The 24,497-nt window shown below is 38.3% G+C and overlaps 1 protein-coding gene across 6 annotated transcripts in view; it reads right to left on the bottom strand.

Moving 5' to 3' along the window:
- Positions 1–24,497, bottom strand: part of CPEB1 (cytoplasmic polyadenylation element binding protein 1) — an 81,156-nt gene that overhangs the window by 3,432 nt on the left and 53,227 nt on the right. For 5 of the 6 annotated variants that reach the window (XM_007478561.3, XM_007478563.3, XM_016428000.2 and 2 more), the window contains 7 exons: positions 13,121–13,347; positions 11,426–11,675; positions 7,891–8,004; positions 7,480–7,584; positions 6,386–6,522; positions 1,765–1,963; positions 574–668 (listed from right to left, as the gene is read on the bottom strand). In XM_007478561.3, the coding sequence (XP_007478623.1) occupies positions 574–668; positions 1,765–1,963; positions 6,386–6,522; positions 7,480–7,584; positions 7,891–8,004; positions 11,426–11,675; positions 13,121–13,347 (1,127 nt within the window). The remainder of the gene's footprint in view (positions 1–573; positions 669–1,764; positions 1,964–6,385; positions 6,523–7,479; positions 7,585–7,890; positions 8,005–11,425; positions 11,676–13,120; positions 13,348–24,497) is intronic. The other variant, XM_007478562.3, reaches the window with a different exon arrangement.

Below are 24,497 nucleotides of genomic sequence, written 5' to 3'. Positions count from 1 at the left end.
AGGGATGAGGCAAATAATCACAGCAACAAACGCCTTCCTATGTCCCAAAAGTAAGTTGCCTTCAGGGAGTACAGGTAGGTAAAGATTCACAAATCTCAAGGCAGATACTGTGTTAGTTTCTCACATATTGCCAAATGATGACAACTGAGGGCTTTGGACAATATTCATGATGTATAAATCCCATTTGGCTACCAGTAAGAAATAGTGGAACACCATAAGAATTTGAATGTTATATTGAGATCACCAAGACTACTCACTTTAACAATGCTGGATTTTATTTTAATTAATTCTCTTTAGCCTCTGGATCAAGTCATAGTGTTATATTCAAAAGAAGCTATGTACCTCCAGAAATCTTATCTTGGCCTTTATCTCCCACAATAATATAACCCCCATTATGATGCTTCACGTGCAGGGAGGGCACTGCCTAGCACTACAGCTTAGAGGCAGACCAATTCAGGCCTCTTTAGTTCAATTAGCTGGACCTGCTAATCCCACGGAGCAACTCATCACTGGGCATTTTCAAGATGTCACAATAGGAACACTGAACCAGCAAGTACCACCCTTCCCACTGACCTTCTTGGTAAACTTGGTAGTTTTGATCTCCACAAAAGCAGCACTGACTGCCTTCAGATAACTGCGTTGATTGTTAAAAGTCACTCGTCCGGATCCTGAGAAACACATGAAAATGTTCAAACACCAGGGGTGAATGATATACTCTACATGAATGCAAATGCTAAACCAGGACAAGAATAAAGACAGTATGCCAAGGATGGAGAAAGGGAAGAGATTTTCCCTTGAATCCAGTAGATACCATAAAGGACCCAGAACAAATCAGAGTGTAGATTATAGGGAAAGACTTCAACTGATGTTAACAGAACTGCTATATCAGGAGAGGTGCAAGTAGAAAATCTCCCAGGAGCTGCTACATGCTGATAAAGATACACCATCCCCAAAGGTTTTCACTGCCTGCTTAAATCTCTGAAATCTCAAAATTCAGAATCTGCACTGCCTTACCAATTAGCACACAGTATTTGTTTTTATGCTCATTTCCAAAAGAAAAACATAAAGACAAAGGCAGAGAGACAATAGGAGGTCCCGAGTTCAAATGTGACTTCAGATACTTCCTGTGTGACCCCATGTAATTCCCATTGCCTAGACCTTACTGCTCTTCTGCCTCAGAACCAATATATAGTATTGATTAACAAAACAGCAGGTAAGGGTTTAAAAAAAAAAAACACCTTGGTTAGGAAGGACAGCAAGAAAGTTTATAGCATTCTTAGCTGGCTCCAACATCTCCCCTCCTAATCCTCCCTATTTATGAGTTAGCTATAATTCGAGTTATTCCCAGGCTCTCCCATCACAGCTGGCAACTAATCACATAAAGACTGTCTAAGTTCACAAAATGTATGTACTGAAAGGAGGGGTGGGGAAAGAAACATCAAGTTAGGGTTTTGTGGTAGAGTATATGGTTGATTAATTTCCTAGTCAGTCCTAGTGGAGTTAATTCCATGTAGCCGAGGAAATATTATTTCTATTAGAAGAACCCCTAAACTGGCACCCACAAAAATGACTGTTGTTCTTAGAAGAGGTCAGAAGTCATTCCTTCCAAGCCCCTAAAGGAGGAATCCTACATAGTTCAGCATCTGTAGAAGGTTTTCCCCACTTAAGACCCAAAGGATTCTAAATAAAACCCAACAGGTTGCCACCTAGCCCTATTTCTAACCTCAGGTACCACATGCCTCTGCTGAGGAGGGGAGCACTCACCAATAGGATACTTGTGCTTATCCGTGTCAATGCCAGCATACACTACTCCTCCAAAGAGATCATTTACAATTGCAGCCAGTGCCTCCGCATTGAGCATCCCATGCAGCGCCCCAACAAAGACTGTTCTGCTGGGATCCAGTCTTTGTGATGGGCTTCGGACAAAGTTGCTATCAGCCAAAACCCAAGGAATAACCTGCACCTGAAACCATACAGAAATCAGCTCATGAACAAGACTAGGGAGCAGAGAGAGATCATTCATTGGCAGAAGAGAAGACTCCTCAGAGAACTTATTGCATACATTCAGCCATTAGGCTCATAAATACATTTCTGACTGCATATGAAGTGACAGATGTGACAAATTCTGACGCATCCTGAGTATCTACACACAAAGCAACAGAGACTTGGTCCAGTAACATGAGGATCACATGGCAGGTTTCCAAGTATGAGTTATCCTGTTCTCAAAATGCCTATCAAGATACTTTCCCATGACTTAGCAAATAAGTTTCTGGAAAAAACCTAGGTTGCAGCTCACTGGGCCAACAGGCAACTGCAGTAAGGGAGCAGTCTTTAAAGGCCTAAAGTCATCCACCATCCTTTAAATCTACACCCGAGGATGGCAAAGTCACTCACATTGAGCCTCACAGCCTTTATACAGTTTTTCCGCAAAGTCTCACTGTGGGGCTAGTTCAGGGACTATGCCACACCATGGTCATGGAGAACTGAATGAGACTAAATTCATCTGTGAGGACTAAAATTTAAGTTTTATTTAGCCTTTCTTGGGTCTGAAGAATAATAGTATGGCCCCAAGTACACAAAAAGTGACAAAGTCCCAAGGTGAGGATTCCCTTCCTTAATGCAAATTTTTGATAATCCAAGTTCCAGAAGCACATTAAATCACTTACTCAGATTTGAGAATTGTGTTACACCTTAGAGTGAGTCCAGCACTATCCATTATCATGCTGCCTCCTATAAATGTTAAGAATTCAAAGACAAAAACAAAATGATCTTTGCCTTTAATAAGTATTTAGAGTCAATGAAGATTAAGTGGAAATTTCATCTTATTGCCAACTTAGCACTGGGTTCAAAAGGTGGTGAGCCCAGGCCCTCAAATGAGGTTCAATTTGACAGGGAATAAAACAGTGCTTGTTGGCCATGGCAGTATGATGACAAATACTGAATTGTTTAAGGTACAGGCAGAATATCTCTAAATGAGTTAACATAATACTTGAACAACAGCATCAGCTTTGATGTGGTCAAACCAGGTCTCTGAAGACAAACAGGATCCAAATAGGTGGAGATGTCGGTAGTACATAAGGCCTAATACTGAGGACTAATTAGAAATGCTTTTGGATAAGTAGGATAGGCAGGGTCTAGAAAGAATATTTGGAAAAAAGAAAACAAGATCAGTCTGGCAACTACCTCCGGAATGGAATATTTGGAGAATAAACCCATGGCTGGGAAACACAGGAAAATGCAGTTGCCTCTATTTGGGATGAGATCAGACTAATGTGGTAGAATAAGACAAGCAAAGGAAGGAATAGATACAAGACATTGGAAAGGAGGAATCAAGATTGTGGTGACTGATTTCATTGGGTTAAGGAGGAGACAAATGGTTAGACATTTTCAGCTAGGAAAAGGGTACTGAAAAAAACAACAAAGTATGAAAAGTAAGTTGTGGATTTGTTAAAAGAGGAAGGAGAGTCATGTAAGTGAATAGATTAGAATGAATTCATAGTTTTGTACCAAATGAGTTTGAAACCATTAGCACACAATGGTGATGTTCTAAAAAGCAGCTAAAAATATTATTCAAGTGATGATAGAACTAAAGATACAGATTCTCCCACCAACACAGAGGATTAAAAATAAGAGAACAATTTAAAGTCAAGAAATGCACCTTGGGAACAGAAAAAGGAGGTCTAGATTAGATAGGCACGATTAGAAAAGAACCATGAGAGTACAATACAAAACAAGGAAGGAGCAAATCTCAAAAAGTAAATGTATCAAAAATGCTACAGAGAAGTTAAGAGTGATGTCAGAAAAAGGAATATTAGATTGGGTATTTATATCACTGGTCATCTTTGAGAAAATCATTTTAATATATCAAATGAAGTCATATACCATAGTATTAAAAACAGAATTTGTTCTAAGAAAAAGCAAGTAGTAGAGTGAAAAAAAGTTTATCCAAGGATTAGTAAGGAGTAAAGAAAAACTATGAAGGCGGTACAGATCCAAAAGGGGTGTCAAAATTAATTCTCTGGAGACTGCATATTAATTTATGATTTAAGAAATAGTAAAAAAAAAGTTGGTTAGAGAAAGAAAGGGCACATATTGCCATGTGTCTGATCACATACCTTCTTCCCTAGCTAACCAGAGCTCATTGCTTACCTTGAAGCTCCATTCACTCTCACTAATAAGGTCAGTTAGAGAGCCATAAGAGCTTCCCTGATCCATAATTTATTACCCATTCCCCCATGACATCACTTTTTCTGGGTCTCCCTGATTGGGAGTCAGTCCAGGTCAGAGGCCAGTCTTCTGGACAAAAGGAAATCACATGGGACTAGGGGCAAGCATCTTTTGGGACATGAGGGAACCATGAGGCTTCTGGTGTCCTCTCAGAGTGTGCATGCATCTCTCTTTACCCAGACAAGGTTTTGTTTTTAATCCAATCAAATAGTAGAGGTGAAACTGAAATGGATTTTCAAATTCAAAATGAAAGGAAAAAAGAGTACAGATTTGGGTTAAATTCTCACAGTCCACCCTCTGATTTGTTGGGAGACAAGTTAGTCTCCCCAATGAATCATTCCATATGTAATGTCTATACATTTCAGGATTGTCTTTCCAGGGTAAACAAGTGCCCAAAGAGAATATACATTTTGTGGAGGATCTAACCCAACAGACAACCCTTTGATTGGATTAAAAACAAGGCCTGAGGCTTATCTGGATAATCTCCTGGCTTCTCCAAAGAGGCATGCCTCTTGTCCCACATGACTCCTGACATCCTGAAAGATATTCACCTCTTGGAGTCCAGAAAATTGACTTCTGACCTGGACTGAAGTCAAGTCTTTCCAATCAGAAAAAGTGATGGGGAGGGAGAAGAGGGGGAATAAATTATGGATGGAGGGAGATAAATTATGGATACAGGAAAGCTCCTCAGGGCTTCCTGACTAACCAAGTAGGGAGAGTACAAAGTGAGCAGTGAGCTCAGGTTAGTTAGCGATGGTGTATGAATGGCCATGTGGCAATGTACCCTCTCTTTGACCTGCTTTTTTACTACTTAATAATTATAAATTAATATGCAGTCTCCAGAGAATTTTAATCTTAACAGGGGAAAACACCTGATAAAACAAGAGAGCAATGTGGAACAAATAGTGGCTCTTCTATACCCCTTACACCTTCACAGATTAAGAAAGCTAAACATTCAATCTGATATCTGGAGAGAATGGAGATGAAACCCTCTAAGACAGTGATAGCAAACCTTTTTAGACACGGCATGCCATGCTCCCTCCCTAGTCGCCTTACCCCAGAAAAGAGTGGGAGAAAGGGAGGGAGTAGCCTGAGCAGTCTGCTCAGGGGAAGGAGGAAGTGCTTCCATTGGGTTGCTAGGCAGAAGGGTAGGGAGGAGATTCGCCTGTGTCCCTCTGCCTTTCTAGGAACTAACTGCCAAGACAAAAAAAAAAAAAGTTCTGAACAAACCTCAGTGGAACTGTGTCACAATGCAGCTCAAGTAGTAGGAAAAAGTCTAGCCCACTCGATCCAACCTCAGCAGAAATTGGATGTGATACAGTCTAAATACAGATAGAAATAAACCATTTTCCTTTCATTAAAAAAAAAAATATGGCATGCAACTAACATGCCTGCCGAGAGGTCTATCTGTGCCATCTTGGCACATGTGCCATAGGTTTAAGATAAAGGCCAAATACCTATTAAGGCAAAGAGGTTAGAAAGAGGTCAATAATAAAGAATTTGAGTTACAAGATCCTTCATTTGGCAGGTTAAGAAAATGAATCTCAAAAAAGCTAAGTTGCTTAAGTCAGACAAGTAGTAAATGGACAAGACAGGATCCAAAACTAAAAGCAATACTCTATTACACAACTGCCTTCCATGATAAAGGAGTCAAAAGATACAGCAGAAAGTCAAAGTATGGAGGACTAGGTATGAACTTCCTAAGTAGGAGTCTATGAAGAGACACTGAATTAACCATTTCATTTAGAGGATAAAGAGTCTAGGTCAGGAATACTGAATATGAATAACATGGACAAAAGAAGCACTAGGTAGGAAGGAATAAAGGAAAGAACCACAACATCTTCACTTCAACATCCTCATTTTATTAGAAGATGGTCAATGATTCAGTGCCTTATGCTACATTCCATGCTTTAAATAACAGGGTTGGGACTCATGCAAGCTCTTCTGACATTTAGTCTAGCATTCTCTCTGCACTATACTTCAGGAAAACAAATGCATAAGATGTTCCAAATTTTCCCATGCAATAACCAAAAAGGTCCCCTTCCCAACACCAATGTGAGTTCTGGTTCCCCTCATCTCCCTCCTTCAAGCTCCTAAGCAGAACTTTCAGTCCTGGAAGTCAGGAGGGAACTAATTAAGCTAGAAAGAATCAACTAACCTCCTTACAACGCATCCTGCGGCTGGACATCTTGAAGTAATACTCGCTCAGGCCATCTGGACTTAGTGGATCTTGAGAACAAGCTTGGAGCAGGGCCCGCACAGATTTCTCCAGCTCAAATACCAGGTACACATACCCTGTTTAATTAGGGGAGGGGCAGGAGGGAGACTAAGTTAGCACATGAGCGAGCACATATGAGGGAGTCTTTGACCACATGGCCTGAAACGCAGGCTGTTTTTCTTCTTTTTTTTTTAGGCTCATTCTGGAAGGGCATTATTTCTATTTAAGATATCTACTGCTATATAGGATAACTTTTCTTGAATAGAAGTTATTTCTATGCCAAGTGTCCACAAAAAAATGCTTGGGTCAGGGAAAAAGATGATAGTTGTGCCATCAACATATTTACAAATGGAAGAATTAGCAACTTACAGAAGTGGCAATTAGAAAATGGAGCTCTATGACCAGTCAGAAAAGACGACGACGCCTAATTCAAAGCATTTGGAGGTGGGAAGTAGCCGGCAGTAGTAAGACTAAGGTGGATTTAACTTGGTTCCAAAGATGCTCATTAAAATCCTAATAAGTCATTATAATGCTGCTTCATTTACTTTCTTTAGTGAAGGTGAATGAGGTGGAAAATTGGCACCTGATTTTACAGGGCTGGGACTTCAGACAATTCAGGAATAGAACCCCAGGGCTTCTTAATCCTGACAACTCCAGTGGGAGCTCAGAATCAGGCCAGTCTCTTTAGAGAGCTAACTCAAAATGGAGTAAAAAATAAGAAAAGAAGCATGTCCATGAAAGCTTATTTCTTAGTAGGGAAAGCTCCAATAGGCCGAGTTTCACTTTAAGTTCACAGAAGTGAGTGATTATAATTGCTTTGTTTTAAAGTTAGGATAAGGTGCAGCAATTCAGAGACCGGATGAAAATGGAAAGTGAAGCATGTGCTGGATCCAGAGGAGGTGACATATCAGAGTCTGCACCCTGGAGTGCTCTCACCAAGTTACCAGCATGCAGCTGTGACATCCCAGCATCCCTCAGTGTGGTCACATACCAGGGAGGAAAAAAAAAAAGTGGTCCTACCATGTCTCTATTACCTTTAGGCATATTACCTTTGGGAGGGCACCGGGGGTGTTTGCCATCCTTACCAGGCCATTCCACACTCAAAGAACCAAATACACGGAAGGTGTTTATCAATCCAGCTGCAAAGAAGGAGGCAAGAGTTGTAGAGAAGCAAATGCTTTTGAGGCAGAACTCTCTTCCATACCCTTGAGACTGACCACTTCTACCCACAAAGAATCATCTTAGAAACTGCACACTGAACTGCACAATTGGGCCCTCATGGGACTGTTGTTCCTGCTCAGATTAGGACTGAGCTGGGAATTTAACCAATCTTCACCTTATTTTCAAGGCTCACGTGGTCTAGTCCTGCAGAGTACAGTGCTGAAGGCACTCATTCCATAATTTAAACATCCCAAACAAGAAGCAAATTGCTGGAGCTAACTCACCTTCCGTGATGTCCCAAGGAACTCCTCCTAAAAACACCTTACAGGAATAGATGGGGTTCTTGTAATTTCGAGGAGGAAGCTGACCACTCCAGGTGCACGTGGCTTCATTCACAGCTTTAAAAGATGAAAAGTGAAATGTCAGAGAGTCAATGTAATTGGGATCCTGCACTAGCACTTTCTAGGTAAATAGCCACCATCTTGCTCCTTTGTGGGACTTTAGCAGATTTTTGTCTTGTCAAGATTTTTTAGCTAGTAAGACTTTAATTACCCTACCTAATTCACATATTAGATTTGACAGATTTTTTCATAAACACTACAAAAGATACAAAACAAAGAGTAGTGGAAGAGAAATCTGGGATAAAAATTATCTTCAAACATCTTTAAACAGCTGAAACACTACCTACAAATCACTGTAATGTTCCTTTGTTTCATTAGTTTTAGTCTGAGTTTATTCCTACTGGAAAAGGCCTGCTCTCTTGAGTAAGTAAGCCTATTTTCCCATCCCAAATCTAGCTTGCAGAATAATCTGAAGATGAAAAACATCTACATAATGCTCTTTCATAATTTGCACAGCAAAAGACAGCATTGCACTAAGAAAAACTATAATATGAATAGCAAAATTTAAAGAAAATATATTTTACATGAGAATATTTGTTTTCCCACATCTACCAATATTTTCCCCTTCTGATCTTATTGTAGAAAGGAAGCTTGATAATGATTTTCCACTTTATTTGGGTTTTTATTTTATATGATTATTCTCTTACATAAATGAACAATGTAGAAATATGTCTTACATGGTAATGTATGTATAATCCAGATCAAATTGCTTGCCAGCTCTAAGAAAGGGGAGGGAAAGGAGGAGTGGAGACAACTTGGATCATATAACTTTGGAAAACTTATGAAAATTTCTTATTACATATAATTGGTAAAACAAAATATATAATAAAAAAGAAAGGAAACTTAGATATAAGTCCATAAACAATAATAAAATACCTATTTATAACTTGTTTTTTGTAACTTGGGCTTCTTTCATTTATGTACCCCTTTACTTTACTAATGCCTTCTTGCCCCTGAACTGAAGTTACCAATTGTATGAAGACTGCCAACTAAAGACCTATTTGATAACATCATCAACATAAAAATTATTCAACTAAATAGTTCAGACCTATGAATTATCTAACCCAGAAACCTGATATAAACTCTAAGAGATATTCATTTTTCCTTGAGGTCAATGTCAAAGTGAAACAAGTAGGCCCAGATTTCTTTAAGTCATAATCAGAGTTGATTTAAACTGACAAATTAAAAGTTATCTATATCACTTTCACAAACAATGCATTTTAACATTCTCTTAACCTATATTTTTTCTATAAAAAATATCATCTCCCATCCAACCGCCACACAATCACCTAGTTGTAAAATGTTGAGATACAGTACCCACATTTAGGATTCACTGACTTCATTCCCATATTGGTTTTATAGGCAATGTATAGTCTACTTGTTAATGATTTTTAGCTTTCCTTCATGCTGCTACAGCTATTAAGTTGGGCATCCAAGAAACCTTTCAGAAACCAAGTACAAAAAGACAGTATTTTTCCTCTGTGTAAACAAAGCAAAACAAAAAATGGTGTGTGGTAGATAAAGAAGGTCTAGAGAAAGGTTGCTAAAAATGATCAAAGGAATGGGGAAGGGCAGCTGGGTGGCTCAATGGATTGAGAGCCAGGCCTGGGGATGGGAGGTCCTAGGTTCAAATCTGGCCTCAGACACTTCCCAGCTGTGTGACCCTAGGCAAGTCACTTGACCGCCATTGCCTAGTCCTTACCACTCTTCTGCCTTGGAACCAATATTGGTTCCAAGACAGAAGGAAAGGGTTTTAAGTTGTTTTGGGGTTTTGTTTAAGTTAAAAAAAAAAAAGGAATGGGGACAGCTTTTTTACAACAGATTTTCAGAGATAAAAATTCTTCAAGTCAGATGAATGGCAGAAGGAGGCCAAGTCAAACAGGCAGCAAGCACAAGGAAGTGAGAAGAGTTCCAGATTGGGAATTAGGGTCCCCGAGTTCAATTCCTGTCTCTTTCTGGACAACCAGAGGTAAAATGGTTTTTTCTTTAAGCCTCAGTTTCTGTTTCTATAAAATTTAGGGACTTTGGATAAGATGGTGTCTAAAGTCTTTTGTCATAGAAGAAAAAAATGCAATAAGTAAATATGAACTTGAAAAAGCCTGGGATTACAAAACTTAAAATATATTATCATAGAATCATATAGAGCAGGAAGGGGCCTTAGTAAAAAAATAGTCCCAGGAAAGGCAATTTAGTCACCCAAAGTGACACAGGCATCAAAGGACAAACAGAGGCTGTGATGTAAATCCAGGCAGATCAACTCCAAAGTTAGCTCTTTTTCTAAGGCACCGCACTACCTTCAGTTCAAGAAGCAAACTGGGGAAAAATACAAGGATGACTTTATAAAAGCTTAGAAACTCAAAGATATGATACACAGGCCCCAAATATTCAAGAATGATTTAGATAAATTCATAAATAGCACAGAACTAAACTGCATTATTAGGAGACAATTGGAATGTTTGACAACAAGTTTGATTCTAGGGCACTCATATTACTATACCTAGCTTTGTATTTTTCTCTTAGAAACAGAAGTCTGGGCCATAAAGATCACTAGGCTGGTATATACTTGAAGAATAGAGGTAGTCTCCACTAATTGTGCAATTTAATTCTAACATTTTTGTTAAGGACTTATGTATAAACTTTTAAACACTGGGGCCAAAGAAAACAATCTCTGCCCTCAAGAAATTTATATTCTATTCATCATGATTTGGTCCAAAAGAGAGAATGTTTTCCATTTTGTTTCTAATTATCTCTTTGATATACAGCAATGTTAGCCTTGATAACTACAGCAGCATAATGGGCAAATGTCAATAATATCCCTTAGACACAATCAAGTTCAAAATCCATTATCCACATATATTGTCTTCACATGTATAACCCAGATCAAACTGCTTGCCAACAACCAGGAGGGGGAAGGGAGACAATTTGGACCACATAACTCAGGAAAATTCATGTGAAAATTTGTTATTAAATATAATTTTTAAATAAACATATATAGTCTTCAACCAACATGTACCAACAGGTTGACAGCACTGTAAAATCCTCAGAAGTCTTCATCCTTGCCTTGTCTGAGACTACTCAGAGCCTCATCTACTACTATCCTCCTCACTCAACCCCTGATATATATAATTCTATACTTCATCCACATGTGCTTGGTACTTACTACGCTACCCTGAAAAGCAAAGAGCCTGACAGCAAACTTTATAATTTCACCATGTAACCCTTCATTACAGAAGATTCATAAGCATATTCAGTAAGACTCTAAATTCTGGAATTGGACAGTTTGTACTCTGCATAACAATCCTCTGCTTATCAGAAGAGCTTAGATATTATCCAAATAAATTCATTTTATTTTTTTTTTATGCACTATGTCAAACCTTGGGGATGAATGAAAGAAAAAAACCAGGCCTAGAGCCCTTACCTGCAGCTTGTCTATGGAGTCTGGCCTCCCTCTCAATACTAAAAGGATCCTCTGGAGCTTCTAACAAGTCCCAAGAAGGCCACACTGATGCTCCAGGCCATCTCTTTGATGCATTGGTAGGAGAGGGAGTTACTGCAGCTAGAGCAGCCTGGTCTTGGTCCAGCCATGACCCAACTCCCATCTTTAAAGGGTCTCTGGGACCAGCCCCAAGGGGCAGGAAAGGCAGAGGAGGGGAGATGCGAAGACTGGACTGTAAAAAGGGGAAAAAAATGGCAGCTATGAAGTAGGATTTTAAGGAGGCAAAAACCAATTTTTTAAAAAGCATTTGGACAGTCAATTCTCTAGTCCATACTTCCACTTGACCAAAGACTGGTTTTTGTTGTTTAGTTGTTTCACTCATATCCAATTCTGTGACCCTATTTAGGGTTTTCGTGGCAAAGATACTAAAGTGGTTTGCCATATCCTTTTCCAACTCATTTTGCAGATGAGGAAACTGAAGCAAGACTTGCCCAGGGTCACACAGCTAGGAGGTGTCTGAGGACAGATTTTAATTCAGAAGATAAGTCTTCCTGACTCCATTCCCAGCACTCTACCCTACTGTGCTACCTAGCTACTCCCAAGACTTTAAGCCCATACTTATGAAACCTCTTTAGTACTTTCTTGATAGTAATATATATATATATATATATATATATATATATATATATATATATATATATATATATATATAAATCTGTCACCTTGAACTTTAAGTAAAGAGTCAGGACACAAAGGTTAGTTGAGCAAAAGGTAAATTGGACTTGGCCGTCTCAGCAGGACAAATCTAAATATCTACCTGTATTTTCCGTTGAAAGGCAACAAATGAAAATTGTCTACATGAACTAAGTTGATTTGATTTTTTTTAAACCCTTAACTTCCATCTTGGAATCAATACTGTGTGTGGGATCCAAAGCAGAAGAGCAGTAAGGGCTAGGCAATGGGGATTAAGTCACTTGCCCAGAGTCACACAGTTAAGAAGGGTCTGAGGCTAAATTTGAACCCAGGACCTCCTGTCTCTGGGCCTGGTTCTCAATCTACTAAGCCACCTAGCTGCCCCACCAGTTGATTTTTTAAATGGCCAACTTCCAAATATTTGGATCTCATGCTCTAGATGCTAGTCCTCAAAGCAAGAAAATTAGCAGGCCATTCTAAGATTGCAAATTAGAAAATTTTGCATCCCTATAAGTTCTGACCAAGCATTTCTCTAAGGATAGTCATCATGGACAGGACAAGCTTATATAAGGTAGAAGCAAGTCACAGAAATGGACCAAGGATGGCCAGTGATTATCAGCTACCTTGGAATTATGAAAACCTTGATTCTTGAGTTTAACCTTTTCTTGTCTTGGTTCCTCACTTCAAAATTTTCTAGGACATTCTAGGTAAGTTACAGCAAATTCTCGTGATCATTTTCTACCTTGAGAAGGATGAGGTATTCCTAGACCCAAAGGTATTAATCACTTATTTTATGTACCCTTCAGAAATAATTTCTCTACTGCTCTCTCCTCTGTATGTATATCTCCTGACCTCTTTGATATATAAAGCTAAGTTCCAGGTTTTCTAATAGTGAAGCTCTGATAAAAGGTTCCCCATCTCTCTAAGACACATCTAGAACACTTCAGGGACCCCAACCACCTCCCTGGAAAATAAATTACTTACAATTAAATCCGAGAGATGGTCTGATCCAGAGCTGAAACCACTCGTATCTGAATCAGAAGGGCTGCTGGAACGGGAATCCAGGACAGGACGAGCATCCAGGCGGGATCCTCTCATAGATGGTGTTGGAAACTTTTCCACCAACTCGGTGTTAGTGGGGTCCAGGGGCAAGAAGCCCAGAGGAGGTTTTCCCAGTACATTTCCCAGTGGGTTATTGAGCATGCTCAATACTAGGAAGGAAATAAAAGGTAACCCAATTTAAGATTAGGAAGTCTTTCTTCTGTCCTGGCTATCCCCTCCCTTAAAAAGCTACAAAATCAGCATCAATGACAATACAAGAAAACAAACCAGAATAGCTTCTGTGCATTTTGGGGTTATTGTTGTTTTAAAGACAATGGGGGGGGGCAGCAGTGGAACACTATCCAGTGATCTTTTTGTTCAGCAAGAGTTAGAAAACAATTCAAACAGCTGTACAAATTCCCTACTCAGAGCAATTACCCAAGCTGACTTCCAATTCCTCCTATGATTTGGGCTACCTGGATTTTAGTTTTTAAGTTCAACTTTTAGAAGTATGGAAAGTGAAGATTAGAAGGGTTACATGATGACTGGTGTATGATCTTACATCGCCAAGATGCAATTAACACCCAGATCCTCCAGCACTAAACCTAGTACGTTACTGTCTTCACTGCTAAGGAGTAGTACATCAGAAGTTTAATTCATCACATCTTTTGCACTACTTTGTGATACCAAAAAAAAAAAAAACCACACACACAGTTTAGATCCTAAACCCACCATCATCACTTTTCATCTCTACCAATCTAATAATGGCTAGTATCTATACTTTAAAAGGTTTTGTAAAATGGCTTACATATTTAATTGGATTGCTAATTGGTAAGTACAACAGTCATTACCAAACTTTTAGGAGCTCCATAGATAGAGCACTGGGCCTGAAGTCAAAGACCCAAATTCAAATCCAGACTTCAGCCTGGACCAATCACTTAACCTATGCTTCATCTATAAAACCCCAATAATTATAGTACTAGCTCCCCAGAATGTTGTGAAGATTAAATGGAATATTTGCAAAAGTGTTTTATAAACCTTAAGGTGCTCTATAGATGCTAGGTATTATTATTAGTAAACATAGTTTTGAGTGGTACAGAATTATAGTAGGATGGTTATTCCTTTATTTTTATAAATAGTGTTTTGTAGAAGGCTACACAATGCATATTTTTAATACTATTTTTTTACCAATTATATGTAATAAACAATTTCCATTCAAAAAATGGTTTTTTACATTTTACATTTACAAAAAAAGGATGGCTATTCCTACTATAATTCTATACCACTCAAAACTATGTTTAGCACTTGAGGATAAAAGAATATTTTGAAATTTTCAGGACAACTAGTTCTATCTTAAAAGTAAACCAAATTAGAATTGAGAAGTCTATGCAATAAAAGGTAAGAGCATCCATAGTCAGGCCAGAACAATTTTCCCATAGTATTCTTTAATCCAGAAATCCTCTTATGTTTGAGTTTTTCTGTTGCTTTTGGTAGAAACAAAAGTCATTTTATTGCAAGTAATATGGCAAAAGTATGCTCACAAAGCTGAAAAACCCTTTTGCCTTCTTCCAAAAATATGTAGGCTCCAATTGGAGCCTGGGCACAAATACTTATGTGGAATATTTCTGAAAGAAATGAGCTGCCCAAGTTCTCATGATATGAAAGCCAAGAGATTGCTACATTGTACTATTCATTTATTATGTACTGGGCAGTAAGGTGGACTACAAAATAAACATGAGGAAGATTGTACCTTCAAGGAGCTTACAATTTAGTTAAGGTATGACTAGACCCAATGAAAGCAATGGGGACTAAACCAAGTCAGTGTATAATCAAAGATTAGGTTGGACATTCCTGAAGGAGGGCTAGAAGGGTCAAGGAATATTACCAAGTAGAAATGAAATCCTACCTTTCCTACCAAGGACAAAGATCCATTTATGCAAAGTATGAGCAGAAACATCCATAAGGGCACAAGAAGATTGGCCTAGCTAGGCTACTGCAAGAATAGTCAGATGTCTGTTGAAGTCAAGTCATAAAGGACCCTAAATGACAGGGAAGTGGTTAGTCTTGGTATAAGAAGATTAATTTAGTGATTATTCAGTGGGAAATGACTGGTCTAGTGAGAGAAAAAGGGGATAGTTTGGAGCAACTCTTAACCTCCCAGATAGAAGGTTAAGGGTTTTAATTAGTTTGCCTAGAACAAAAAGTATCCTACCAGGTAGGACAAGTATAAGCACCACTCATTTACCTGTATACATGTTCTATATCATTTTAAACCCCCCCCCAATACCTCCTATTTTTGAATCAATATTAAATATTGGTTCCAAGGCAGAAGAGTGGTAAGAGCTAGGTAATTGGTATTAAGTGACTTGTCCAGGCTCACACAGCTAGGAAATGTCCAAGGCCAAATTTAAACCCAGTATCTCCTGGTTCTCTATCCACTGAGTTATTTATCGGCCTCTCCTCTACTAACTTCTTGGGTTGTACGTAGAAACGTAGAAAAGTCTTAACACAGAAAACTCTCAGTAAATATAAAAACAAGAATTTTAGGTTCTTTCCTACTTCAAGGACAAAACTGAGATATCATTGTTAGAAAATCTGCCAAAATACACTAGGACATGGCCTTCTTGTAAAGTGTTTGTGAAATATGGATTGTGTATGGTCCCATGTCTACCAGAACTAAGAAGCCATGACTATCTTCCTTGAGTTACAATCAAAGCACTTTAAAGCTACTTTTAAAGCAACATTTGATAAAGCTCATGCATACTCAAAACTGGCAAGATCTGACATGTGGGACAGTAACTGGTTAAAGTCAGGTTGCCTAGTATGCTCCATTTCATAAAGATGAATCATAAAACTAAATTCAATATGAAGAGTTGACTGTACCCTCCCAAAAAAAATCTTTTCATTCTGAGGACCCTCACCCCAAATCACAGTTCAATAACAACCAAGTATATGCCAGAGCCCATTGCTTATATCCCTTACAGAGAACTGCGATGACCTCTCATTTGACCCCTTTAGAAAGAAGGGCAATACAGCACAAGGTGCTCAGGGTCATCGAGAAACTACACTGTATTAGAACTCTGTCCAAGTTATTTGTCCAGTAGGGAGTCCAGTGTGGTGCTTAAGTGGTGCACTTTTACCCAGGTAAAAGTGGTGAACAGTCTCAGGCCTAAATCAGCTTAGAAGAAATTTTTCACCAGCTCTCAAATCTCACATAGTTTTAGCAAAATAGAAAGGCTATGGTTATAATTCCTTTAAGTAAGATCTGGACTTCGTAAGAGAGCTTAAATTCACTCAGCACTCCCTAAGCCTTTTCCTTACACATTAAGGATAAATCAGAAATAATTACCTGATGTTATGTTTGAATAAACCTCCTACATTAATCATAGACAGCCTCAGGGTCTTAGCAAATTCAGGAACCTCCAATCATTCACACCCTACTTTTTCAAAGGTTGATGAACAAATAAAGACAAAATTCTACTCAGCTGGCATTCCCATCTTTGTCATGACAAAGATCAAAAGTTACACTCTAAGAAGTAACTGCTTCCCTGAACCATGAAAATTATGATTACAGTTGGGTATAGATAATTTCCTCTTAAAGAAAACCAATTAGCACATTTGTGTCATTTAGATTAAATGCATTTTTAGGACACCTGTTTCTATCTGGAGCTTGCAAAATAAGGAGGACTGCTGGGGTCTGGCACAGTTTTAGATCTTAAAATATTTAGTCCCCCAGGACTAAGTCTTCATTCTCATTGATAAATTCATTTTGCAGTCATAGTCCTAGGACACACTCCACTCATTGCAGAAGTCAGCCTCTTCCAGAACATTAATATATATAGACATATATAATCTCAACTCTTATGGAGTTCTACTGTAAACCAGGTAAAGAGACTGTTGGCCAGGATGAAATAAGTCAACTCTGAAGAACTTCATTTAAGTGCCTAACACCTAATTCCATGCCTCTTTTCTCACTGTTCTTCTCTTGCCAAGACGAACAGATATTCCCTGCTTATTTACTCACTATTGGTAATGGTATAATGGAGGCATAGGCATATAACTCTTTATTATATAGAACTATAAGCAACTAGTTACTACTAACATTCAAATGAGACCAAAAACCTCCAGGAACCTCAATGGTTAGAGAAAATTCTTACTTTAATCCCAGACCCCAATGTGCCTTAAAAAGTACCACAAAGTGAATATTAAATAATTTAAAAGGAAGCAAAACAAGCACAGCTATATCAGTGCTTCAATAACATGAAATAGTTCTGGGACAAAATGCTATTAAGATCCAAAGAATTACTTTCCTATAAGGGAAAATAGGACCTTCATGGAAGAATTCAACACATCTAGTTCCAACTCATTCCCTGCTGCTGCCACCATCCCACCCCCCCCACCCCCAACCCTAGACTTCCTTCTGATATCATGGCCTGTGACACTAGCACCCTGTCCATAGCCTTGAGGCTCTATTTGAGTCTTACCCCTCACCCTTACAAGTTATGTTCAGTTGTCAAATCCTATGGATCCCACCTTAGTCACAACTTTCAAATGTATCCCCTCTCTCCACTTTTAACTTCTTCAGCACAGTGGCTCTTAATATGGTCTGGGGACCTCTGGGAGTTCCTGAGAGCCTTCGATGATGTCTTTGCAGTCAAAATTATTTTTCCTAAAGCAAGTCATTTTAATTTCTATGTATGTGGATATATATGTGTGTATATAAATGTGTTTAAATAAAAACACACAAGTACATACACCCACATGTAGACACATACATATTATATATAAAACCCAAGAAAGTTCTTTGAGGAATATTCAATTTTTAAGAGTATTAAAGGGTCCTGAGATCCCTTTAGGGATCTTGAAAAAGGTTACTTTAGTATATTCTCTAATTAGCCCCTGCTGGACTACTGCAATAACCTCTCTTATGGACTATACTACTCTCATGCTCCTACCTTCAATCTAGTGCCAACCTGATAATCTCACTCCCTCTACTCAATAAATTCCTACATTAATTCCCATTACCTCCAAGATCAAATATAAAAATCCTGTGTTCATCTTCTGAAGACCTTCACAATGTGGCCACTCAGTGCATTACCTGTCTTTGCTCCCTATGCCAAGATTAAAAACACTGGCCTATTTGCTCTCAAATGACACTCCCATCTCACCAATTTGGCACCTTTTCATTAGCTGTCTCTCATCCTTCTCACCTACATATCACAGGCTTCCTCCAAGACTTCACTCAAATGCCACCTTCTGCAGAAGGCCATGGTGCTAGAAACTTAACTGAGATGGCCTCTCATGTATAATACACATGGACCCTACTTATTTGTATGTTGTGTCCTCCCCACAGCTCCCCTTTAAACTTCAGCTCCTTGAAGCAGGGATAACCTTTTTTGTCTATTTTTTTAAATCTTTAATACTTAACTCAGTTCCTAACAAATACCCTGCATTTAATAAATGCTTGTTGACTGAATGAACTAGCCCTCAAATACTTACTAGCTGAATGATCTTAGCCAAGTCACAACTCCTCTCAGCCTATTTCCTCATCTGTAAAATGTTAAGCACTACACATTTATGAAGATAAATAAGATAATGAGATTAAAGTACTTTAGATGCTACACAGTGTCCATTTTGTGAAATGCTTTTTTTTTTTTAAACCTTACCTTCTGTCTTAAGAGTCAATACTGTGTATTGGCTCCAAGGCAGAAGAGTGGTAAGGGCTAGGCAATGTGGGTCAAGTGACTTGCCTAGGGTCACAGCTGGGAAGTGTCTGAGGCCAGATTTGAACCTAGGACCTCCTATCTCTGGGCCTGACTCTCAAATCCACTGAGCCACCCAGCTGTCCCCTGAAATGCTTTTTAAGTAAGCTTCCCTGAAAGTTTTTTTTCCCCTAGATAGTTCCCATATGACAACTCTGAAGCAGTACCCACAGTACTCTAAAACCCAGTAAATTAGACCCAAAGCAATAGACAACAAAATAGGCAAGTAAGAATAAGTTGGTGTATTCTGTGACTATGCTGTCACTAGGACATTTTTTCCTAGTATCTGACAGCATCTGGCCACATGAAGAAAGAAGCTGGACTCTTTCATAGAAACTGAACCTCTCACTGAACCATTAATGCCTTTCCTGCTCTCTTCCATCTTTTTCTCCACAAAAGCTAATGCAACAGTTCCTGGAAGGCAGCATAGCCAAAATCTAAGGCTACATAGTCTGTAACTTACCCATGCTCCACAAAGTATCATATGGTCAATAGACCCATCTATTACAGGGCTGATCTAGTTAATTATTAGTCAATGCATGCCCAAGGATAAGGGATACAAGCACCAATTGATATGTGTCAAAACAAAGAGAAGTTAAAGCAAAGGACAAGAATAATGTCTTGGTAAAATCAATTGATTTCTTAGCTCCAAAACTTTGTCTTTACATCTATTGGCTCACATTAAATATTCTCATTTTGAGTTCATTGTATCTCTCACTTGCCCCAGAGGAAGTGGATTTCTTAGGCCCCAAAATGGAGAGAATGAATGATGGGTGATTAATGCAAAAGACAGATACTGCAAAGGAAAAACCCCAACTACTCAAAGCTAAACTCTACCTATGTGAACTATATCAGAAAAGAAACTACTCCTTAAAGGTTAGACTGTGGCAAAGAAAACAAGAGAATGAGAAACCAATACATATTTCTATATCCAAAGGAAACCTCTCCAGTTTTCAATAGTACACTACTGGTTTTAGTAGAGAGGTCAGATTTGAACATCCCTCATCCAGGAGACCAGAGTTTTCATGTGTCAAAACAAAATGGAATATGTGCTCAAATTCTGGTACAGATAAAAATTTCAGCAAAGAAACTACCAATCACCCTGTATTTGGGAATACATGTGCCATCCCACCTAAGATAATCCTCTACTGACCAAATACCTGGAGCAGAAACATTTGGCTAGTATAATGTCATTCAAATACAAGATTCCTATACAGCAGAAGTTCTTAACCTAGGGTTCATAAACATATTTAAATATATATATATATATATATATATGAATGTACATATTCTTATAACTACCTCAATATAATTTGTTTTCTTTGTAATCCTATTATTTTTTTTGCATTTAAAAATGTTCTGAGTAAGAGGCCATAGGCTTCAAACTGTCCAGGGGGTCCACAGTAGGCAGAAAAAGGTTAAGGATCTGGTTACTGAGAGATAAAATAAGAATTTTTGTAGGAAAAAAATGATCCAGAAGAAGATATAGAAAATAGAAGCTTAATGCAGAGGCTTGGGGGCAAGTTTTAAGGCAAGTGAAAAGAACACAGCATTTTTGAAATAAGCATTAAGGAAGATGGAACAACACATGAGAAACAAAACTTATACAATTTTGCCAAAGCTCTTCCCCACAGAAAATTTTCATGTCCACAGGAAGCATTAGTTGATTAGTAGGGTTGCACTGCTCTCTTTCCTTACCCTTGGTGTCAGGTCTTACTGATTCTTCCTGACTGCATGTTTGATATCAGTGTTCTTTTCTCCACTCAAAAACCACTAGTGTAGCTCTGGCCTTAGGCCTTAAACACTGCCCATCCACACTATAGAAATAGCCTTACTTGGTCTTACTTGCCTCAAAAGTATCTTTCCAATCTATTCTCCATAAAACTATCAAAGTAATATTTAAAGTCTGGACAGACCATATCACTTAATTGTACACTAAACTTCAATACTAACTCCCATTTGCCATTTTAAGCCATTTTGGCTCCCTTGCTGTTAAACTACATTCCAGTTCCCATCTCTTTATCTTTAAAGAATCATGGTTTAATAACAGCAAATGACCTCAGAGCCAGAAGGACCTGGGTACAAAATAACTAGCAAGCATTTTATACTTAGTCTTTATATAGCACTTCAAGTTTTGTGAATCACTTTACAAAAATATTAATTCGTTGACCCACATGATATCCTATATAGCAACTATTATTTGTATTTTATAAAAGAAGAAATCGAGGCTGAGAGAGGCTCAATGACTTGCCCTTCACACAGCTAGAAAGATGTCTGAGACTGGATTCAAACTCAGATCTTCCTGCCTCGGAGTCCCAAGCTCTATCTACTATATCACTTAGCTGCCAACAATAGTACTACATCTGATAGATCTTGGCTTTATAACCCTTGAAAATAAGGTTATTTACTAAGGTTACTCCCTCCAGGAAAGGCAAAAAGACTAGGCTGCAGAAGAGGCAAAATGGAGTTCTCATTTGGGGATTTTCCTATTAAGTCATGAAATCTCAGGTCCAATTTTTATCCCATTTAACATGTCCCTCCCAACCCTGGAAAAAGTGTTCCCTCCTTACTTCTGTCTCTTTAGAATCCTTTGTTTCCTTCAAAGCTCAGCTGAAATGCTACTACCAACAAAATCTGAAGCCAATAGTACCTTCCAGTTGAAACTACTACATATACGGTTTGCATATTATTATACACGTACATCATCTTCCTTCCTACAATCCATGCCAAGCTCCGAGTGAGGGGCCCATTTCATCTGTGTATCCTTAGGGCCTAAACTAGTGCCCAGAACATTGTAAAGTCCTTATATAACCTTAAACTATTGTTTACAAAAGCAATTATTATCAATATATGACTACCTCTTGCACAAGGACTTAGCTTTGCTAATTTATCCAAGCCCACAAAGCTTTTCCTGCTCATGTATAAAAAAGGGGGAAATGTTGCTAGACTGAAATTCCTTCCAGCTTACTCCCCAAGAATTTATTAAGAACTCTGTCCTAGAGAACAATGACAGAACATATCTGCCTGCAAGAAGCCTGGCCCTACACTCTAGGACTCACTCAGTTGCACTATCATTTCACCACTAGACTCTGCTCTATGGCATGGCTTTCTGAGTAATTATTACTTTAAGTATCCTACCCAGCTACCTGCTGTCACCCCCCCCCAATGTCTTAAGATTTGACCAGAACCCATTGTGCAAAGTTAAGAGTTCTAGAATCTAGCCTGATAATGCCAATTCTTTCCTATAAAGGTGCTACCAAGAACCAGAAACCTTTGCCAAATGACCTTACCAGTCAGCCCCCAGTAACTTCCTGTACTTGGTCCATTCCTCAGGCTACTTAAGAAGTTGCCAGTCATAAAATGATGATATGGAATGAGTCTTTGACCTTCATGGCTGCATTTTTTTTATTCTTCACTTGGTGGCTATACCCTATGCCCCACAGCAACCACTTAAAAACCTCTTACATATTATAATCTCATTTGTACAATGTTGTAAGGTTTTCAAAGCACTTTCACAACAATTCTGTGAGATATGTTAATTCTGAGCATCATCCCCCCCCCATTTGGCAGATATAGAAACGGGGGCTCTCAGGGGGCAATATGTCCATGATCATACAGGTAATTGTCAGGACTTTATTGGAACCATAGACATGATACCTCAAAGCCTTGAGATCAATCCTCAACCCTTTCTTTTCAGAAATCTCTTCTGAACTTCATCTAATATAAGCTCTCTTTATTTTCCCTTCTCCAATGTTCTCTACATCTTTTCCCATTTTTCCTCTCTTGTCTAAGAGGACAAATTATCATGTATTTTTATAAAGCACATCTCCCCCAATCTCCAGGAGTTCACAATTATCTGCTCTTCCTACCCTCTTGGTAACTCAGAGGTAATGAGCAAACTCCCATTAGTTTAACTATCATTTCTATGCAAATAACTCCCAGATCTACATATCCAGACCCAGAATCTCTCCTGACTTTTACTTCTAGATCTCTGAAACTACTGAACATTTTAAACTAGAGATATCAGAAATATCTCGAATTCAACTTGTGTAAGGAAATTAAATTTATATTTCCTTCAAACTCTCCCATTTTCCAACTTCCTTATTTCCATTGAAGGTACTATAATCCTTCCAATGTCTCAAATTTGCAATCATTATTCTCAACTCTTCATTTTCCCTCACTCTATAGATCTAATTAGTTACCAAGTCTTGTCCTCTCTCTCATACCTGACCCCTTCTCTCTACAGTTATAATCTTAGGTCTAGTCTTCAAGTCAATACCTCTGTGTATTCCAGTTGGTGCACCTACCTTGAGACTCCCATCACTCTGGTCCACAATGTACTTCATTGAGAGTAGTGATTATTCTTTTGAATTTATAACCCCAATGTCTAGGACACAGTAGGCACATGAAATACTTTTTTGATCAAGTTCAACTTTATTCCTTCCATTTCTAATGTCCAAAAACTTGTTTTAGACTTTCACATTAAAAAAAAGCCTGCATCTTTTGTATCTTAAGCAATAGGCCACCTCCTTTCATGGACATATTCTTTAAATCAATGCTTTTATTTCAGTATCAACTCAATCTTAAAAATCTTGTTTCTAAAAAGGGGAAAGAAACTACTAGTACAAAAATGTTTATGGTTCTTTTTGTGGTGGCAAAGAATTGAAAGCTGAAAAAATGTCCATCAATTGGGTAATGGCTGAACAATCTGTTGAATATGATGGTGACCATACTATTGTGCTGAAAAGGAATGGCAAACAGGAAAATTTCAGAAAGAGCTGCAAAGACCTTCATGGACTGATGCAGAGTGAAATAAGCAGAACTAGGAGAACATTGTATGCAATAACAGAAATACTGTGGAATGATCAACTATGCTAGAGTTTGCTACTCTCATCAACACAAAGGTCCAGGACAATTCTGAGGGGCTTATGACAAAGAATGCTATCCCACCTCCAGAGAAAGAACTGTTAGAGTTGGAAATGCAGATGAAAGCATATGACTTTTTACTTGTTTATTGGAGTTTTGGTTGGGGGGGGGTTGTACATGATTATTCCAGAAGTTCACGAAAATGAATATAGATATGTTTTGCAGGATAATATATTTATAACCCAGATAGAATTTCTTGTCAGCTCCAGGAACAGGGAAGGAAGGGAGAAAGGGGAACAATTTGGATCATATAACTTCAGAAAACTTACATGGAAATTTATTACATGTAACTAATTTGTAAAAAAATAAATCAGGTTTCTCTGCTATCATACTACTAAAACTGTTTTCCAAAATCAATGGATGTGGAAGTCTAAGAATGTTTCTATACATAGGAAATATAAATAATAAAACTGTCAGGCAAAGAAGAATGTATGTAAAAAAACTATTTTAAAATCAGCTATCATTACTATCAACTTATGATATTTAATATTTCTCACCTTTTGCTTTGTATTAGTAGTACAATTAGTTGTGTAAATAAGATAAACTTAGATTATTTTTCATTTTCTCTCTTCCCCCTGCCCCCAGAGCTGATAAGCATTTCCACTGGATTATTGTATACTAATTTATGAAGT

Source organism: Monodelphis domestica, chromosome 1, assembly GCF_027887165.1.
Source record: "Monodelphis domestica isolate mMonDom1 chromosome 1, mMonDom1.pri, whole genome shotgun sequence".
NCBI classification, from domain to species: domain Eukaryota; kingdom Metazoa; phylum Chordata; class Mammalia; order Didelphimorphia; family Didelphidae; genus Monodelphis; species Monodelphis domestica.
The sequence above is the reverse complement of the archived record's forward strand: the minus strand, read 5'-3'. Positions and strand labels throughout refer to the sequence as shown.